This window comes from Physeter macrocephalus, chromosome 6 (assembly GCF_002837175.3).
Source record: "Physeter macrocephalus isolate SW-GA chromosome 6, ASM283717v5, whole genome shotgun sequence".
In the NCBI taxonomy this organism is placed as follows: domain Eukaryota; kingdom Metazoa; phylum Chordata; class Mammalia; order Artiodactyla; family Physeteridae; genus Physeter; species Physeter macrocephalus.
In genome coordinates this window covers 87,015,037-87,034,406 of record NC_041219.1, presented here as the reverse complement: position 1 = coordinate 87,034,406, position 19,370 = coordinate 87,015,037, and the positions used below count along the sequence as shown (strand labels likewise).

General features: G+C 55.0%; 1 protein-coding gene across 2 annotated transcripts in view; it reads right to left on the bottom strand.

Annotated features, from left to right (window-relative positions):
- Nucleotides 1–1,123: 1,123 nt before the first annotated feature.
- Nucleotides 1,124–19,370, bottom strand: part of SP7 (Sp7 transcription factor) — a 32,061-nt gene continuing 13,814 nt past the window's right edge. Inside the window, exons 1-3 of one of the 2 annotated variants that reach the window (XM_007125763.3) lie at nt 7,982–8,070; nt 7,466–7,533; nt 1,124–2,799 (exon numbers count right to left, since the gene is read on the bottom strand). In XM_007125763.3, coding sequence (XP_007125825.1) covers nt 1,525–2,799; nt 7,466–7,486 — 1,296 coding nt within the window. In that variant the 5' untranslated portion in view covers nt 7,487–7,533; nt 7,982–8,070 and the 3' untranslated portion in view covers nt 1,124–1,524. Of the gene's footprint in view, nt 2,800–7,465; nt 7,534–7,981; nt 8,071–19,370 lie in introns of those variants that run through there. The other variant, XM_055085620.1, reaches the window with a different exon arrangement.

The window sequence follows — 19,370 nt, the reverse complement described above, 5'->3', positions numbered from 1 at the left end:
GTCACAGGAAAGGCATTCAAAGGCACGAAGCGGCTTTAAAAGTCACTGGAGGTGGAGTTGGGAGCATCGGAAGTCCCAGGTTGGGGGCCTGTGGGCGCACCCCCAAGTCAGCTTGGGGACCTCTGTCCTCCTAGCTCTATAAATTCTTCTTTCTCATGGCTTCTAGGCACCAGCCTAGCACAGTGCCTTGCACAGAGTAGGCACTCAATAAATACTTGATTTTCTTGATCTGATCCCAGAGAAAGCCTTCCCCACCTATTCTTCTAGAGAGACACCTCCAAACCAATGTCCTCCTCCGGTTAGGTGGGCTTCCCCAAAGAGCATGTCTAAGATGGCAGCTGCAAGCTCTCTGTTACCATGGCAACAAGGGATTAGCCTGATGGGGTCATGGTGTCAGGGGAGGGGCAGTGGAAGAACCTGCTCTGGGGTCAAGGGAGCTGGGGTACATTCCAGTCCTCCCCTCCATAGGACTTGAGGTTTCACAGCTTATGGCCGGGGCTGGAAATATTAGGGATCCCCTAATTGTGAGATACCCCATTAACTCCTTTAACAGAGATCTAGCTAATCAACCCTATTAGCAGAGATTCCATTACGAGAAACACCATTAACTGAGACCCTGATGATAGAAATTCTATTAACAAGATCTCACTATCACTTTTTCTAGACAGAGATGCATTTGGCTAAAATTTCCATAGCAGAAATGGACCCCCTTCTCTCCCCAGCTCACTCTACCTGACCTGTCATCATAACTTAGATAAATAGAATTATTATTATTACTATTCATTTCTCTTGGAACATAGGGGTTAAATATACAGGCCTGGGGGCAGCCTCCCTGACCCTGGGGTCACCCCATCTTTGGGATCAGATCCCCACTGGTCTGCCCCCCTCTTGGCACCCTGCTCCCTGCCAGGTCACTTACCCCAATCCCCCAACTCTGGTCCCTAATGAAGAGGCCACCAGGGGGCAATAAATTATCATCATCATCATCATCATCATCATCATCATCATCATCATCATCATCATTGTGTTTGTAAAAAGGAAGAATGCTCTGGAGCGTGGAAGGCAATGGACTACAAAGTCCACTGAGGAGACTGGAGCCTGGAAGCTAAGGGATAGTGGTAAATAAGCTTGGGAAGCAGAAAAAATGCATGTCAAGGAGTTAGTGAGATGGAGAAATAAAGTGATGGGAGCCCAAATGGAGAGAAAGTGAGTTGGTGTGGTAAGAGCAGAGGAGAGAGAAAACTGCGCAGTGGCGAGGAAAGAGCTTCAGAAGCCCGAGAGCAGAAATCAGGCAAGAGGTGAGGGCCTAAGATGAGAGTTTGCGGAAGGGGCCCATGGCAAGGGGGAGGAAGTGAGATGAGGAGGCATGCAAGGAGATACCCAGGCCCAGAATGATGGGGGGAGAGATGGAGCGAGTCCCAAAGGGCAGCATGCATGGGGCAAAGGGAGTGAGGGGCAAGCAGTGGTCCACAGAGCCAGGAGAGACTGGCAAGGCAGCCCAGGGGCTGGAAACCTCCACTCGGCTCAGATCTCCAGCAGGTTGCTCTGCTCCGGGCTGCCTTCAGGGACTTTTTCTGCGGGTGCCGGTGAGGCCGGAGGTCGGGGCGTCTGACCGGCCTCTTCTTCCCCGGCGCTGCGGCCCTCCCCCAGCTCCTTGGGGCCGCTGGGTGGGGGTCCTGGGCCTGGCTCGCCGTGGGTGCGTTGGTGTTTGCTCAGGTGGTCGCTTCGGGTAAAGCGCTTGGAGCAGAGCAGGCAGGTGAACTTCTTCTCCCGGGTGTGAGTGCGCACGTGGCGCTCCAGCTCGTCCGAACGGGTGAACCTCTTGCCGCAGAAGAGCCAGTTGCAGACGAAGGGCCTCTCGCCCGTGTGCCAGCGCAAGTGGGCCTTCAGGTGGGAGGCCTTGCCATACACTTTGCCGCAGCCCGGAATGTGGCAGCTGTGGATCGGCTTCTTCCGCAGCCCGGCCGCTGCGGCGCCCAGGCGTTCTAGCTCCTGGCAGTTGGGGCAGTCGCAGGAGGAGCGCCCTGCTCCACTGCCCCCGTAGCCAGCACTACCCCCTGTGCCTGCACCCCGAGGGGGTTTGGCTCCACCACTCCCCTCCAGCTGCCCGCTGTTGCCCACTGCCTTGGGTTTATAGACATCTTGGGGCAAGACATGCTGGGGCCCTGGCTGCAGGAGGTGGGGAGCCGGGTAGGGGGCGGGATTAAGGGGGGCAAAGTCGGACGGGTAGGTGGGCAGCTGGGGGTTCAGTGGAGGCTGAGCAGGGCCTGTGGGTAGTGTCCCTTGCAGCCCATCACCCTGGCCCTGCCCGCCACCTAGCCAGTTGCCCCCAGGGTGCATGTCCCACCAAGGAGTAGGAGCATTGCCAGGGCCTGGTGAGATGCCTGCGTGGATACCCGCCTTGTACCAGGAGCCATAGGGGTGTGCCATGTCCAGAGAGGTGTAGACACTGGGCAGGCAGTCAGAAGAGCTGTGCCCCTTGGGCACTAGTAGCCCAGGGTCCTGGGTGCCCGTGGGCCCAGGGAATGAGTGGGAAAAGGGGGGGTAGTCATTGGCATAGCCCGAGGTGGGTGCTGGAGGGCTGCCTGCAGGTGAGAGGAGCCCATTGGTGCCTGAAAAGGGGGCTGGGTAGGCATCGCCCATGGTTTTGGGGGCCGAAAGGTCACTGCCCACAGAGTATGGCTTCTTTGTGCCTGCTTTGCCCAGTGTCGCTGAGTCCCGCAGAGGGCTGGAGCCACCAAATTTGCTGCACGCCGCTGTCAGCATGGCCAGGGGACTGGAGCCATAGTGAGCTTCCTCCTGTGGAGAGAGGGAAGCACTGTTTAGGGGCAGAGGAGGACACACACAGAAGGACTGTGCACCCCAGAGACTTGGACAACAGAAGAAAGGGGTCGAGGAAGAGTTGAAGAGGATGGGGAATCAGAGGTGGTGAGGGGAAGCACTGAGGACTGGGACCCAGGGCAGAGCTCAGGTGGAGTCTGGAAAAAGAGCAAAGGACCAAGACAGCGGCCTAACATCCAACCCAGCAGGCAGGAAGCAGAGCTCCCTGTGGTGCTGGGGGTGTGTGCAAGGGCCTCTGAGGAATGGGAGACGCTTCTTAAATAGCCATGAGAAGAGCTGGGGATAGAGGCAGCACTTGGGTGCGGTGAGAATTAGGGATCCTGACCCCTGGAAATGGATTTGGAGCAGAGGCCGTGCTCGGGGACTTCGAGAGGAAAGATGAGGCTGAAAGGGCAGCCTGGGAAGAAGGTGAAGTTGCAGGGGACTGTAGCTCCCCGCGTTCCAGATTTTCCCAGCTTGACCCCTTATTCACTTCCTGTCTCTGCTTCGTCTCCTGACTAAGGCAGTGGCCTGGTCTCCCTGAAGCGGCGTCCTCATGTCCTTGGTAAGGAATCTCTTTCTCTTGGCAGGGACCCTGGGGCTGGAGAGCAAGAGGAAGCGAGGGCAGAGACACTGGGACATTGAGAGGGAACAGGGCTGCCGCCAAGCCAGGACTGTGGCTGGGGCAAGAATGTCTTTCAAGCGGGCATTGGGCACCTCCTGCTTTGTGGAGCCAGCTGGTACCCCTTTGGGAGGGTAGGGAGAGCTGAAGTCCTCACGCCCCTGCAGGGCAGGGAACTGGGGTGGCTAAGATACTGGCTCACAGCCACACAGCCCCACGCCTCAGTGTAACCCTAACACACAGAGGCCACGGAGCTCGTCTCTCTGCACCCCTCCTGCGCAGGGAGTGAAGGAAGATGCATGTAGATACGGGGCGTGGGAGTCTTTTAGAAACACACAATGCCCTTCGTGCCCATCGTGCTGCTGCTACCAGGCCAAACCACTCTGAGAGTACCATCTCTCAGGAGCTCGTGGTACCCCTCCCTGAGTCAGACTTGGGACGCCCTCCTGGGCGATGGATGCCCTCCCGGATCCCAGGCTGGCATAGATAGGCGTCCATTACTGAGAATCCCACCAAAAAAAAAGATGCCCTCAAAAGCTGACCCCGTACAGTTCCTTGACGGGGGCCCTGAAAAACTGAAAAAGAACCCAAGAATCCAGGGTTCCCAGACCTGCCTGCTAGCTCCTAGCACGCGGTATGTGCGGTATGTGCCCGTGACACCGATCCTAGAGGTAGATCTGGGGCCTAAAGGTTGCAGTGAGGGGTGTGCGCAGTCGCCAGTCTTGCACTGTTCCGCAAATGCAAACCTGCAGCTCCCCCTGTCCAGTTACCTCTCTCTGAGGGCCTGTTGACCCCATGGACTCCCAAATTTGAGCTACTGAAAGTGTCCTCAAATCTGGCAAAAGCCCTGCGTCCTGCCCAGCCAGGATTTCCCTGGAGCCTCTCATCTCCCAAGCAGAGGGTAGGTAAGGCAGGGTAGCTGATGGGGCAGGAGGCAAAGCCTAGCAGAAAGGAGAGGTAAAAACGTGGAGTTCAAAGGAGAGAGGCAGAGACCCAGAGACACCAGAGCAGAGGACCCTGCAGGGTAAAGAGCCGACGTAAAAGCCCCCGGGGGGAACGTGAAAACAGAGGGGCAGGTGGCCCTCAGGGGCTGAAATGGGCAGGGACCCAAAAGAGAAGACAGCAAAATAAACAAAGACAGAGAGGTGATGGAAAGAGACTGGGCAAGGAAGGCACAGGAAAACAGAGGAAAAGAAAGGAGGGAGAAAAAAGAAAAGGGGGAGGGGGAGGAGGAAGGCAGATTTCCTACCTAAGAGAAAATCCTCACGGTGCTGGGTCCCAGAAAACCCCCAGACCAGGCCACTCCTCCCTCCTTCTCCCCCTGACCACCCCCTCCCCCTCTGCCTGCCCGGCCCGGCTCGGCTCCGTTGGTTTCCCTGCGGTCGGTTTATTTTTAAAAACGCCGACGCCGTCCCCCCCCCGCCCGGCCCTCACACTGTGGCCACAGGGGCCTCAGCCAAGCCCAGGGACCCCACCCAGCCGTGGGGAGGGAAGGAGGGGTGAAAGAAGGCCAGCAGCCCCAGGCCAACAGAAGACCCCAGCACTGGGGAGAGGAGGTCCCCAGGGCCCCTGAGGGCAGGGAAGGGGGAGCAAGGCACCAGACCACTCAGACGGTTCTGGAGCTCCTGGAGGCCAAGAGCCGGGCACCTGGCTAAGTTTCACCACAGCCTCAGTTTCCTTCTCTTGCTGCTTGGGCTCTTCTGAGAACTGGGGAGAGGGTCCTGGTTAAAGATTCTAAATACTTGTCCACGACCTCACACCGGGGGGCCCAGGAGCGGACCTTCCAGTTGCTTTTCCTCTCACTTCCACCCACCATCCATTGAAAACAATGACAACCACAACAAAACAGGCTTCAAGTACTGAAGGGAGAGTCTGTGGAGAAGGAACAAGATAAGGAGCTGTCCCAGCTCTCTCACTCACACAGGGAGGAGAGCCCCCTCTTTCCACTGACCTCCCACGGGAGTGTTCACTGGACATCTGAGCGTTGACTGGCCATGGGTTCTGGGCACCCAAGGTCGCAGTTTCCACTTCTCCACTCTCCGCCTCCTCCCAAGTTGTTTAGTTTTCCCACCTTCCAAGTGTCCATCCCCACCTAGCTCCCACCCCCATTTCTCCCTCCACCCTGTTCCTCTACATCTCACTCAGCCCAGGTGAGCCTTCCACCAAGCTCCCCTCTCTGAAACCCCAAGTTCTTCCCACTGCCAAAGAGGACTTCCAGATGGGGGTGGGAGAAGAAGGTTGAGGGCCCAGGCGCCCCCCAGAATAGGTGAAAGAGACAGAGGCTAGAAGTCTTGGTGTTGGGGGCATCTCCAGCTCACGGGGAGTGAGGGACATGAAAGCCCAGTTTCCATGACACACTCCTCTTACCAAGTGCTACCCCAATCCCGTGTCTTTCCAACAGGCCTTTGGCCCAGCCGCTCCTGCAGGCACCAGTGCCACGCTGGCAACTCTGACATGAAGCCCACGCCCACTGACACTGCCCCTGCCTTGGGTGGACCCAGGATTTCCATGCACCTTAGTCCTCCAGCTTCCTCAAGACCAACCCCAGTGTTTCAATGATATGGTTCAACTGAGAGTGTCCTGGGGGTGAGCGGTCTACCTCCTTGCAGCAGGGGGTAGAGCACAGCACCTGAGGCCCCCTGACTGGGTTATGGTGTCCACCCCATTGCCTTGCATGCCATTCCCTCAGACTCAGTCACAAACTCGCTATCCACCAGACTTACACACACCATTCCCCACTTGGACTAACAGACACTCAGGTGCCCCAGCTTATACACACACACCCCTGTGCTCTCACAAAGCCAGCCACGCGGGTGGGTGTGCTGCTTTACATTCTGACATTTACATGCAGGCCAGTGAACACAGGTGTTAAAAGACTCCCAGTCCATCTCACACACACCTCTCCTGCAGGCTGCATGAGTCGGCTTCCTGTCTGGCCCATCACCCCTTGGACCTGAGCTAGTGCACTGAGAGCAGAGATGGGGCCTTCAGAGGGGCCCAAGAATACAGAAGGTTAAGGCTACTGCTGGGAGTTGATCTTTGGGGAGGGCTCTGTGGTCCCAAATTCCTGCGGAGGGACCCAGAAAGCAGAGGTAGTGACAGAGACACAGAGTCAGAGACCCAGAAGCTAGGAGAACTCAGGACATTCAAACAGGCTCTGAGTGACCCTGAGTCCCCCTTTCCAACTATGTGCCATGAGTCCCCCAGAAGCCCCGGCAGAGTCAGCCATTTCTCAAGCCCCCAACCCCTGACCCCCATGGTACCCTAGTTCCCTCCATCCCCAGTGCCAGAGGCAAGGGATGCTGGGGTCCCGGCCTGGAGGGGAAGTGGCTCAGTCCTCCCTGGAGCCTCCCACTCCCAAAATAGAGCTGAGTTTGTCTTTGGCTGAAAGCTAAATATTTGTGAGCCGGGCAGGCGGCCTCAGACCCTGGCCCTCTTCCTTGGTTGCCTCTCAGTCCTGGGCCCAGTTCCTCTGGTCAGCCCCCCACATGCAGGGACTGCCCTCTCCCTTCTCTCATTGCCCACCTCCTCTCCTAGGAGCCCAGAAGCCCAGCCCCCTCCCCACCTACAAACCAGACAGGACACTGCCTAGGCTGAGTCCCGAGAGCCAGAACCCCCAAGGAACCGTGTACTCACTGCTACTCTGTGCTCACTCAGCCAGTCCTCTGGCCTTCTTTCTCTCCCCCGTCTGCTACTAGCTTATCTCTCTCCCACTCCTCTCTCCTCACGCCCCCCACTCCTTTCTCCATCCCTTTTCCACTCCTCAGAGTTGGTGTGCTTGGCTGACCTTAGGGGTCCATGCCTTCTTCTAAGCTAATCCCCTCTCATCGTCCTTTGACTGTTCTCTGACCCCTGGCCCTGCTCTCTCCTCCCTTCTCCTGCCCCCTGCTCCCCCCTCCTCTGACCCCTGGAAGTGACAAGCACCACAGCAACTGTCTGTGTGAGTTGGGAGGTGGGAAGTGGACAGGGGTTAGGACCATTAAGATCATGGCTTGTGTCCTGGGGGACGGAGGGGCCAGTTACCTCAAGCAGGGAGGACGCCATCCTGAGGCTGGGGAACGGGTCCCAAGGAGCCAGGCAGATGGAGAGAGCTGAGCCGGAGACAGAGGGAGAGGGAGAGGGAGGGAGAATGGGAGAATGGGAGAGAAGAGATCTAAAGTTAGAAGGGACTGGGGGGTAGGGGCTGGGGGGGGCTGCTCTCTGTCTGTAGGGATCCACCCTCTAATTACAGCTTTCCCAGCGGAGAAGGCTCCGGATCCAATGAGCAGGGCGAGAGAGGGAGGCAGAGGGTCCACATTTCCTGCTCCAGTTGCTGAGCTCCCCAGAGAAGGGATCTGGGCGGGAGAGGAGAAACGGGGCTCCCAGAGAAGGGCTGGAAGCAGGAGCCGGTAGGGACAGGGCAAGCTGTCAGGGTGTGCTGGGGGGCGCTGAGGGCAAAGCGGAGGGACGGTGGGCCCACGTGTCCCACACCCTGCCCCCAGCGATCCCATCAGCATCTGTGGGGACCCCTCCCAGACACAGCTCCCCAGTGTCCTGTACCTGGGGGATCTGGGGCTGGGTGTCCTGGGTCTCTCCTCCCTGGAGGTCTGGCACTGGGAGTGCTGGCAAGGGGGTCGCCTGAGGGTCCTGGGAGGGCTTCGCTCCTCTGCTAGGCCAGCTCCACTCCTGTTCCCACTCAGGCTCTGATCCTAGAATCCTACTCTGACTCCAGAGTCCTGGCTGCTGGTCGGCGGGCGGCGGGCGGCGGGGCCGCTGCTGCTTCTCCTGCTGCTGCCGCTCCTGCTGCCGCCGCTGCTGCCGCTGAGGGAAGGAACAGGAGGGAAAAGGAACAAACCCCAAACCACTAATTAGAGATCCAGGGGGGGGATGGGGGATTGGGGACGACACTCACACAGAGAGACTGGAGCACACTGACATACACGCTCATGGACAAACACGGGATGATACGTGTGCACGTCCACACGCACAGTGCTATGCACACGTGCACAGCCGCCGTCATGAATGAACAGAGACAAACTCACACACAAGTGATCACAGTGACATGGCTGGAAGCACGCAAGCCACACACACACCCGAGCTGACCACAGAGATGCTTGCTTCCCCAGTCACCCACCTCGAGATCAGGAGTGCAGTGTGTACGAGTGTTGTGAAAGCCAGGAGGGGGAGCGTGCTCTGAGGTGGAGGCTTCTGCTGCCCAGGCTTTTAGGGTCACTGAGGTAGGTTCCAGAGCAAGGCCTGGAGGGGGTGGGGGGTGGGGAGAGCTTGGCACAGGTTTGGGGCTCGCCAATCTTCCTCCCAATGCCTGAGTTTCACTCTTGGGAAGTGGCACCCAGGCCTGCCTCACTTTGTGGGGCAGAAGCTAGATCTTCTGGTTCTGAGAAAATTTAAGGCAGGCAGGAGTGAGGGTAAGGGCAGGAGGTCATTGGGTCAACTCATCCAAGCTTGAGCCTAGCCTCTTTGGATTAACCCCCCCAAAGGGAGGCCCTAGCCTCCATTGTTCCTTGCCAGTTACCATCCCTAGGCCCTTCTTGGCCACACATCAAATCTCCATCCTTTGATGGAGTGATCAAAGTGATCACTCATGATCTTCTCATGAGTGATCATGCTTTCCAGGAGGGAGTGCCTGGCTCCCTTTCTCATTGTCACGCATCAGTTCCCTCTGCAGCAGGAAGAATTGAAGTTAGAGCTTAGGCAGGACTTCCCAACTTTGACTTCTCATCAAAATGGGGAAGAAAAGAAAGTCAACCAGTTGGAAGAGGGAAATTCAAAAAGTCTATTAACTGAAACCTGGGCCCTAAGGTAAGTTTATGGGACAGAGAGGACTGGGCAGCCAAGTGGTAGAGCAGCATCTCTCCCACGGAGGCGCCCAGCCAGCTGGGGTTGTTTTGCAAGTTATTCCCCAACACACCCCTCTCCCGCTCTCGGCCCTGCCCATCAGAGGAATGGAGCCTGGTCCTTCCCCCGCTTCCCTCACTCCCCAACCAGTCCCCTCACTTTCTCTTCCTGGGTGCCCACTTCCGGGCTCCTTTTACTCTCCCAGCTCAGCTCCTCAAGGCAAAGGTGGGGAGGGGGCAGGAACAGCTGGAAGTCCAGGGAGGGTTAACTGCAGTTTAACCAGCGGGCAGGATCAAAGTTCAGGGGAGGAGGGGGGTGAGGGGGGGAGCAGTTCGGGATTCCAGCCCCATGATTTGATTTCCCCCAAGGAAGCCTGCGGGCCCAACTTTTGAGGAGAGGGTTAGGGAACCAGGGTGACTGGCAGACACCAGTCTCCTAGGAAAAGAAGCAGAAGAAGAAACACAAAGACTGAGAGGCATACAGAGCAAATGAAACAATCCAAGAAAATCAGAAGAGAAGCGAGGGATATAGCAGGGAGAGAAGAGAGGAAAACAGAAGACCAGTATGTGGCTTAAAAAAAACAGAGAGCAGAAAAAACGAAAAAAAAGGAAAAGAAATAGGCCCAGAGGAACAAAGATGAGGAGACAATGGCTTCAGAAGGACAGGACAGGGAAAATAGCCGGACGCCTGGCCAGGTCCAGCGGAGGCAGAGGGTCAAAACGGCCAGGCAGGTGGGGGGCAGGGATGGAGTATAAATAGTGCATAATTGTGTCCGATGATTACACGGGCCACCCCACCCGTCTGCCCAAGAGGAAGTGCCCGTGGTGGGGTGTCCCATGACCTCGCAGTCTCCCCCTGGTGGGGGGTGCTTCTGAGCCTGAGGTGTCAGATGGATTTCTGGGCGCCCACACAAGCAGGCTCAGAAGTTGGGGAGGAAAAGGGGAAGCTTTGGAGGAATTACTGCACCGCCAGCAGAAAGCCAGATGCTTTCAGATCAGGCAGGCAACTGAGGCAGAGGAGCAAAGTCTAGACTCCAGAGAAGAGATGGCAGGTGAGAGAGGGGTTGGGGAGGAAAGGAAGAAACTAAAGGGGAAAAGGAGGCAGGATGAAAGGAGGTGGGGGGTTGAGGAGAGGAGAAGGGGGCAGGGATGGGGGCAGCCTTCTCCACTTCCTTTGGGGATCTGGATCCCTAATCCTACCTGGGAAGGAACAGGAGTGCTAGGGAAGGACAAGGAAGGAGCAGGGTCCCCAGCAAGATGTGAGCCAGGGCCCCTGATGTGCCGACCCCAGTAGGAGAGTCCCTGGACACAGCGCCCCCTCCCAAAGGTCTGCACCAAAGCCAGGCAGAGGGGCTGCCTGAAGCCCCCAGCTGCCTCCCTCAGGACCCTGGGTTCTGACTTCTTCCACACCCTTGTTTAAGATAGTCCTGCAGCCCAGCTGAGACCCTGCTATTCCTGGGCCCAGACCCCCGCCCCCTTCCCAGTGCCCCCAGAGGCTGGGGTCAACAACTGGGAGCCCTGACCAAGGACCTGCCTCCACCCTCGAAGGCCTCCCTCAGCCCAGCCTCCCAGGGGGTGGGGCAGCCAGGCAGAGGCGCCATGTGGCAGGGGCGGGTAGAGGCTGCGGCTCTGGTCCTTCCAGTATAAACCCCCTAGGCATCTGGTTTCTATCCACCACCCCCCACCACCCTGGGGGCCCCTCAGCCTCCGCCCATGGCCACCCAGACGCTGAGCTCCAGAGATGGACGCCCCTGAAGGAAGGGGTGGGATGGTGCCTTTCTGATCTTTCAACCCCAGGACTGGGCTGAACCACAGGGACCCCTCCCTTCCCTCTCTCCCTCCCTAGAAGAATCAGGGTGGGATTTCTAGGTTAGAGGGGGTTGAATCTGGAACCTGCCTCAGTTCTCTTTAGCTGTTTTTGGAAAGGTCAGTGAGGGTGGAGAGAGAGTGAACACTGGGGAGAGTGGGAGACGTCTACCTCCCTCCTCCTCAGGGAAGAGACCTCCTTCCACCCCACTGCCCTCCGCCCACCATCCTAGGCTGCACTTCCTCTGAGACCCCCAGTCCAGAGGGACTCCTAACTCTTCCTTTGTTGTTATGAGTTTGGCTACCCTAGAGAGAGTCACCAGCAAACAGCGAACAAAGCCCTGAGATACAGATCGACACACTCTCTAATACGTACCTAATGAGTGACACACTTTCAGATACACTCTTGCACACACGCTGAATTATGAACATGCATACACTCTGCAGGCATCCACACTGACACACACGGATATAAATACATACGTTATACAGATGATGCTTACACCAAGACACTGACCCTAACCTCCAATCACAAAAATGCACACACCAGCATACATACATGCAGATGAATTCACAGTTAGCTACAATACCCCCGCAGGGACTCACAGACTCACATCAATACATACGTTTACAGATATGGCAAATATCACAGACATACACACAGGTCTAACATCACAAGCTTACAGATCTAGAAATCCCGGAGGTCTACTAGAGGGGACTTAGGAACTCCTTCCTACAAGAATCTGGGCATGAGGGTGATGTGACGGGCACTGCCAGTCCTACAAATTGTTGCCTGCAATTCCTACTAGTGTAGTGTACCTTTGGGGACTCACTGATCCTTTATTCTCCATATCCACCAGAGTTCAGAGACCCAGATGGTCCTAGCAAACTCCCTGGCCCTGGGGAACCCCGGCATCCCCACCCCCACCAAGACCCCCCCCTGCTCTGCGGCCCCGCTGACTCATCTCTCCCTCTGTGGAGCTCCCCAACCACAGGGGCCTGGAAGAGAAGCTTGGAAAGTTGCGCTCATGTCCCGGGCCCCTGGTCTGGCCACTACCCCCCCATGCACCCAGGCCCAACCCTTGTCTCCAGTGGAGACACTAGTGACAGAGAACACAGAGGGGACAGGAAAGAAGAAGGCACCCAGAGTCAGGGAAGCAGAAAGACAAAGGGAGAGACACAGGGCGAAACAGAGATGGTGGGACTACAGATAAGAGACCTTGAGGGACAGCTGCTAATCTGAGAGGGTCCTCCAAAAGTAACAGGGCTGGTGACCAGGGAAACTTGCTCCTTGGGTAGGGGGAAGATCCACTCATGACCTTGGGATTTGGACACTGCTCAGTGCCTTGACATTCTGAGACTAGGCTCAGGGAGCTTGGGGAAGAGAATCCCATTCTGGGAGGCAAAGCTGAGGACACAGGGAAGAAGGGAAGCTTTTAGGAGGCCAGCAACCTCTGTAGAGGACAGCTTGAAAAAGGAGCTCCCCACCCTAATGTTCACATAAGCATATTTACATATGTGTGATACCTCGGCTCCCTCCCTCTCTGCTGCGTCTCCCCTTCGCCTCTTCCAGTGCCTGGGCTAAAAGGCAGGACTCCTGGTGCTGGCCCTGGTTCCCCTCTGCTCTGAGCCTCAGTCTCCTTAGTTGACATTTGAGCCCTGAGATAATATAACAGTTCCGGGGAGGCAGATCAAGAATCAGAGAAAGTGCTCTGGGAGGGGGAGGAAGAAGCAGGGATGGCTGGGGACAAAGAGGGAAATGGACGGAAGGGTAACACTGAGAGGCCTGATCCTGGAACAGAGGAACCTGCACTGGGTAGGCGTTTCAAAAGGATCAGCACGGGGGCTTCCCTGGTGGTGCAGTGGTTGAGAGTCCGCCTGCGATGCAGGGGACACAGGTTTGTGCCCTGGTCCAGGAAGATCCCACATGCCGTGGAGCGGCTGGGCCCGTGAGCCATGGCCGCTGAGCCTGCGCGTCTGGAGCCTGTGCTCCGCAACGGGAGGGGCCACCACAGTGAGAGGCCGGCGTACCACAAAAAAAAAAAAAAAAAAAAAAAAAAAAAGGATCAGCACGGAATTAAGACTCTGGTCATCTCGGTCATCTCCAGCAAGTGCCTCTTTGTAAGAATGATACCCTGGAATCTGATGCATGAAATATATTACTGTCTTTAAACAAAGAGAACTTGGGGTGTTAGGGTCCTCATCACATTTTCTATCCTTAGCAATGGGGCTAAACAACCCAAGGCAACGGTCCTTCAAAATGTTAGACATACTCTGCCCCAATCCCCTGATTTCTCTGACCTGCTTAGATTCTTCTTAGGAGAATAGTTTTTTAAGATGTAGACTAGACCCGAGGAACAATCTTTCATTCAACAAATGCTCAGCAAGCACCTACTTTGTACCACGCATGCAGGGCTAGGCTCAGGCTTGCAACCACGAACAATACAGACCCAATCCTTTGCCTCACAAACCAGCAACCAACGTAGAGTGGAAAGTATCTTAAGAGAGTAAGTACTAGATGTTACTGGAGACAAAAAAATGAATCTAAGCCAGTGTCGGGAGAATCAAGGAAGGCTTCCTGGAAGCAGGGATGACTAGGTAAAGAAACTGAAGGATGAATAGGAGTCAGCCAGGTGAAGAGAGGAAGAGTGTTACATGCAGGGGGAAAAGTGTATGAAAAGGCCCAGAGGTCTGAAGGATTAATGACATTTAAAGGTGCTGAGAGTTGAGTGTGACTAGAGCACAGACAGTAGGGGCTGATGGAGAAGGTCTGATCAGCAGTGCAAGGGATCTGAACTAGATGCTCAGGGCAACATATGGGAATATTTGTATTTCAGAAAGATGACCCTGGCTGCATAGAAGAGAATGGAATAGGGACTTAGAGCCCGGCAGTTCTGGGCAAATCAGCTGTTTACTATGGTGTAAGGTTGGGCAAGCTGTTTAACCTTTGATGCCTTGGATTCTTCTTCTTTAGAATGGGGAAACATAATATAGCAACCTCCCAGGGTTGTTATAAGGATTAGAAATAATACATGTGGAACTCTTACCACAGGGTTTGGCACTTAGTAGTTGTTCCATAAATGGTGCCTAATAGTATTGTCAGAGTTTGGAGGAGGGCAAAATCAGAGGCAAGACCAGTTTACAGTGGCAGCCCAGGCAAGAGGTGAGAAGGTGTGGCCTGTAGCAGCAAAGGGGGTGAGTAAAAGTCAATGGAAAGGTGATATATAGGAGGTGGTATAGACAAGATTTGGGGATTGATTGGATGTGAGAAGTGAGGGAGACCAAGCAGTCAAGGATGACTTCTCTTGATAAGTGTGTTGGTGTGGGCACGAGCACACAGGACGTGTGGGCATGTGAGAGGTATCTATTCAGTTCTGAAAATGGCCCCTTGACAGCCAGCTACTGGGTCTGGTCAACAGAGTGAAGGGCCATGCTGCATCTGAGGACCTGGCCTCCAGCCTCCCAGGAGAACTCCCAACACACACACTCTGCCTTAACCACTCTTTAACTATTTCCTTTTCCCTTCTTCACCCATCCCTCCCTCCCTCCTCTACCCTCCCACCCACCCCGCTTCTCCTCTCCTACGAAGGAACTCTCTGTAAGTTCAAAGTCTGCACAGGCCATGCTTCTCCATCCTTCTTTTTTCCCTCTGCCCGGGTTAATGAGAGTCCTGGGGGCTCAGCCACCGCCATTTCTCCCCACACACCCTCAGTCGGACGCCCCCCGCTGGATCCCAAAGCAATCACTGCTTGACTTTCTAGGCGGGGAGGTTTGAGGCCGGGAGAGCGGTAAAGCTAAGGCAAGACTGGCGCTCTCAGACCTAGCTCCAGCTGTTGCGCGGATGGGTGCCCCGGGACCAGCAGATCGCGAGGTCTGGGAGCTCCCCAGACGCCTCACGCAATCTGGGCTGGGCTCGGGGCGGCCGGAGACGTCGCCTCCCAGCCGTGCCTCAGTGTCCCCGCGCGCGGCCGGGAGGCGGAGGGGCGGGCCGGCCGGGGGCAGGGGGCGGGGCGCGGGCGGGGCCGGCCGGGCCGGGCGCCCGGGCAGGAGGCAGCTGCATATCTGCGGTCCCGACCACAATTGCTGGGAGTCGCGTCCCGGAGACTGGCGGCGCTGACTCTGCCCGCTGCGGCCGCCGCGCCGATTAGAGCCCGAAAGAGAGCGCCAACCGGGGGGAGGGGGGAGGAGGCGGCGGCGGCGGGGAGCTGTGTGCCCCTTTCCTCTCCGCCCCAGCCAGTGCCCCCCAGCGGCCCCGCCCAGTCCTTTCTCCACCGCCTGAACCTAGGGTGGGAGTCCTGCCTCCCCAGCCCAGGCGTCCTCCTCTGGACCCTGCAGGGCCCGAGGTCCCCAAGGCGCTAACATCCCGTTGACCCCAGGCTGCCAGCCTCTCGTGCTCTTTCTCTTCCTCATCCACCCAAAGAGGAGTCTGAATCTCAGGACTCCCCCTTCCTCAACCCCCCGCTCCCCACAAGCACTCTCTAGGCAAAAGCAGTTCCAAGCAAAGAAGGGGTCAGACACTCGAGAGGACAGGCATTCAGGGACCAGAGCACCCCCTGCTGGCTGGCCCGAAGCCCCACGCCCCTCCCCCTCCAGCTGTGACCTCCAGCTGTGGTGGTTGGGAAGAGCTGGCCTCTTTGATCTAGGAGCGTGGCCACCCCCTCCAGGCGCCCCATTAACCTCCATTATCCCAATTAGGCAGCCCTCCCAGTCCTGGATCCAAGCTTCAAAGCCCCCTCAGTGAGGAGAAGGGGCTGAATCCTATGCCCCCTCCTCCACCACCCCATCAAGCCACACCACTGTCAGATAAGACCCAGGTGTCCTGGTCCCCAGCTTGGGTACATGCTAGCAGGGCCAGAAAAGGGATCTCCAGGGACCACCCAGATCCCAATCCTTAAACTTCACTAGAAAGAGACAGAAAGGGAACCCTCTCTCTGGCTCTCAGTTTTCCTGCATTAAAGGATTTAGGTAGCAGCATCCAGGTTCCTGGCTGACCTGAGCTTCCCATCAGTTTATCCTGCTTTATCCAATGGAGAGGGGAGCCAAGAGCCACCCCCTCCTCCCTTAATCCTATCTCAACACTCTCCCCCTCCCTCCTGGAACAATTTCCGCTGGGGGAGCCTGAGCAGGGCCCAGCACAGTGGCCGCTTCCTGGAACATTTTCCTGTATCCGAAACCGCGGCTCCCTCCCCAGGGACCCGTTGATCAAGGCCAGATGGGACCAGGGATGGGGGAGGAGGAGAGGGAGCCAGGCTCTCACCATCACCCCCTCCCAACACACATGCACACCACAGGGAGCCCCTGCCCCGACACACAAAGGCACACACCACACGCCACAGTCACACACCCATGGGTATTCATGGCGACACTGACAAACACGAGGGCCAGGTCTTAGAAGGAGACATACGTTGAAGTCAAATAAGTACATTCAGCACACACGTGGATGATCACACTCTCTCTCTCCTCAGTCCCTTACTCCTTTAAAGTCTCCTTGGGCCTTGGGCCTTCCCTGCCAGCTAAAGAGACCTTAGGAATCCAAGAATACGGGGTAGGAGAGCAGGCAGGCCTTACTTAACAGAGGTGAGGGGACAGACCGGGACATCTAGGGCTGCCTGTGCCCTGCCAGGCAGCACCCACAGCATATGGTGTCCAGTGGACTCAGTCACGGCAGTCAGGAGACAAAGAGAGGGCAAGAATGTGCAGCTCCAGGAGCCTGGGGACCTGGGGATCTGTGGCTCATTGGTGACAGCCCACCCTCCACCCCCCACCTCTGCTCCTTGATCCCTTCTATCTCAGCCAGATTGAGAAGAAGAGCATGGGAATTGTACCCCCAGCTCGGCTCTTTTATTTTTTCTTATTAAAGTATAGTTGATGTACAATATTATGTAAGTTACAGGTGTACAATATAGTGATTCACAATTTTTAAAGGTTATATTCCATTTATAGTCACTATAAAATATTGGTTATATTCCCAATATATCCTTGTAGCTTATTTTATACATAATAGTTTGTACCTCTTAATCCCTTACTCTTATATTGCCCCTCCCCCCTTCCCTCTCCCCACCGGTAACCAGTAGTGAGTCTGTTTCCTTTTTTTATATTCAATTCAGCCTGTTCTTTAGCCTTATCCTCTTCTGCCCACTGCCTTTCCAGTTCAGGGGCCCAATTCTTACATCCTCCCTGTTTGTCTTTTGCTGGGAAAAGTACAGATTTGGGCATGGATACAAAATGGGACAGAGCATTGAAAAAGCTGAGGATGGAGATACATAGTCTGCTGTTTTCTGGAACATCTCACTGGTTTAAGGGAAATATCTGAAGTTGTAAAGTTCTGAAAACTCTAGGATATAAGGTCACCGTGGAGGGATGAGGAAATGTGATAATCATAGGAAGAACCAAAGCTAATCATCCAGGCCAAAAGTCATTATGTTCTTTCCACAGTCGTGAGGCCTAGTTAGAAGGCATATCCTCCTCTTTCTCAAGCTCACCTGAGGAGGGGATGCCTCAAGCCACCTTTATTCACTTGTTTAATGGTTTACCTCTCCACTATCTAGAAGTCCTCTTTTGGTATAACTACCATCTTCCATCTACCGTTTTAGCCTGCAACTTCTTTTTCTAGCTCCAGTATAAAAGCCTACTAATCAATTTAGTAATCAATAGGATTTACTGAGTGGACCCTTAGGTGAAATATTAGGACCCTCAGTGCCTGCCCTTTAGGATCTTAACAACCTGGGTAGGGCAAAAACAAACAAACAAACAAACAAACCCAAGGACCATATTTGAAAGCATAGATGACCCACTTTACCTCTCATTGCGTCCGTTTCTTCATCTGAAAATAAACGAATTTGGCTACATCTAATTGAGAACCACTGACTTCAGTGAGTGCTAAGGTTCCTCTCTGATTCATCTCAGGAATGCTAGAATAGGTCTTTAATAATGGAAGTCATGAATAAAGAGCATGTTAATATGTTAAACAAGAAAAGTCACATCATCAATTTAATAGATGCTAAGAAGACATTTGACAAAATTCAAATGGCAATTCTTGGGACTTCCCTGGTGGCGCAGTGGTTAAGAATCCGCCTGCCAATGCAGGGGACATGGGTTCGAGCCCTGGTCCGGGAAGATCCCACATGCCACAGAGCAACTAGGCCCGTGTGCCACAACTACTGAGCCTGTGCTCTAGACCCTGCGAGCCACAACTACTGAGTCTGCGTACCACAGCTACTGAAGCCCATGCTCCGCAACAAGAGAAGCCATCGCAGTGAGAAGCCCGAGCACTGCAATGAATAGCCCCTGCTCGCCGCAACTAAAGCCCGCACAGCACAAAGACCCAATGAAGCCATAAATAAATAAATATTTTTAAAAAACAAAAAAAAGGCTACTCTTAATTTTTTATTTTATTTATTTATTTATTTATTTTGCCATGTGGCATGTGGGATCCTAGTTCCCAGACCAGGGGTCCAAACTGCACCCCCTGCAGTGGAAGCATGGCGTCTTAACCACTGGACCACCCAAAATGGCTATTCTTGGGTTTTTTTTTTTAAATATTTATTTTTAAATTTATTGGTTGTGTTGGGTGTTAGTTGTGGCAGGAGGGCTCCTTAGTTGCAGCTCGTAGCCTCCTTAGTTGCGGCTCATGGGTTCCTTTGTTGTGGCATGTGAACTCTTAGTTGTGGCATGCATGTTGGATCTAGTTCCCTGACCAGGGATCAAACCCGGGGTCCTTGCACTGGGAGCATGGAGTCTTGTCCACTGTGCCACCAGGGAAGGCCCCAAAATGGCTATTCTTTTTTTAAAAAAATTATTTATTTAATTTATTTATTTTTGGCTGCGTTGGGTCTTCGTTGCTGCATGCGGGCTTTCTCTAGTTGCGGCGAGAGGGGGCTACTCTTCATTGTGGCACGTGGGTTCAGTAGTTGTGGCTCGCAGGCTCTAGAGTGCAGGCTCAGTAGTTGTGGCGCACAGGCTTAGTTGCTCTGCGGCATGTGGGATCTTTCCGGACCAGGGCTCGAACCCATGTCCCCTGCATTGGCAGGCGGATTCTTAACCACTGCGCCACGGGAAGTCCCCCAAAATGGCTATTCTTAAAAAAAGTTTTTTAAAAGGATAAAAATATTCTCCAATAAAACTTTTTTTTAAAAGCAAAATGGTTATTCTTAATAAAACCCACTTTAAAAAAAAATAGTATGGGGCTTCCCTGGTAGCGCAGTGGTTGAGAGTCCGCCTGCCGATGCAGGGGACGCGGGTTTGTGCCCCGGTGCGGGAAGATCCCACATGCCGCGGAGCGGCTGGGC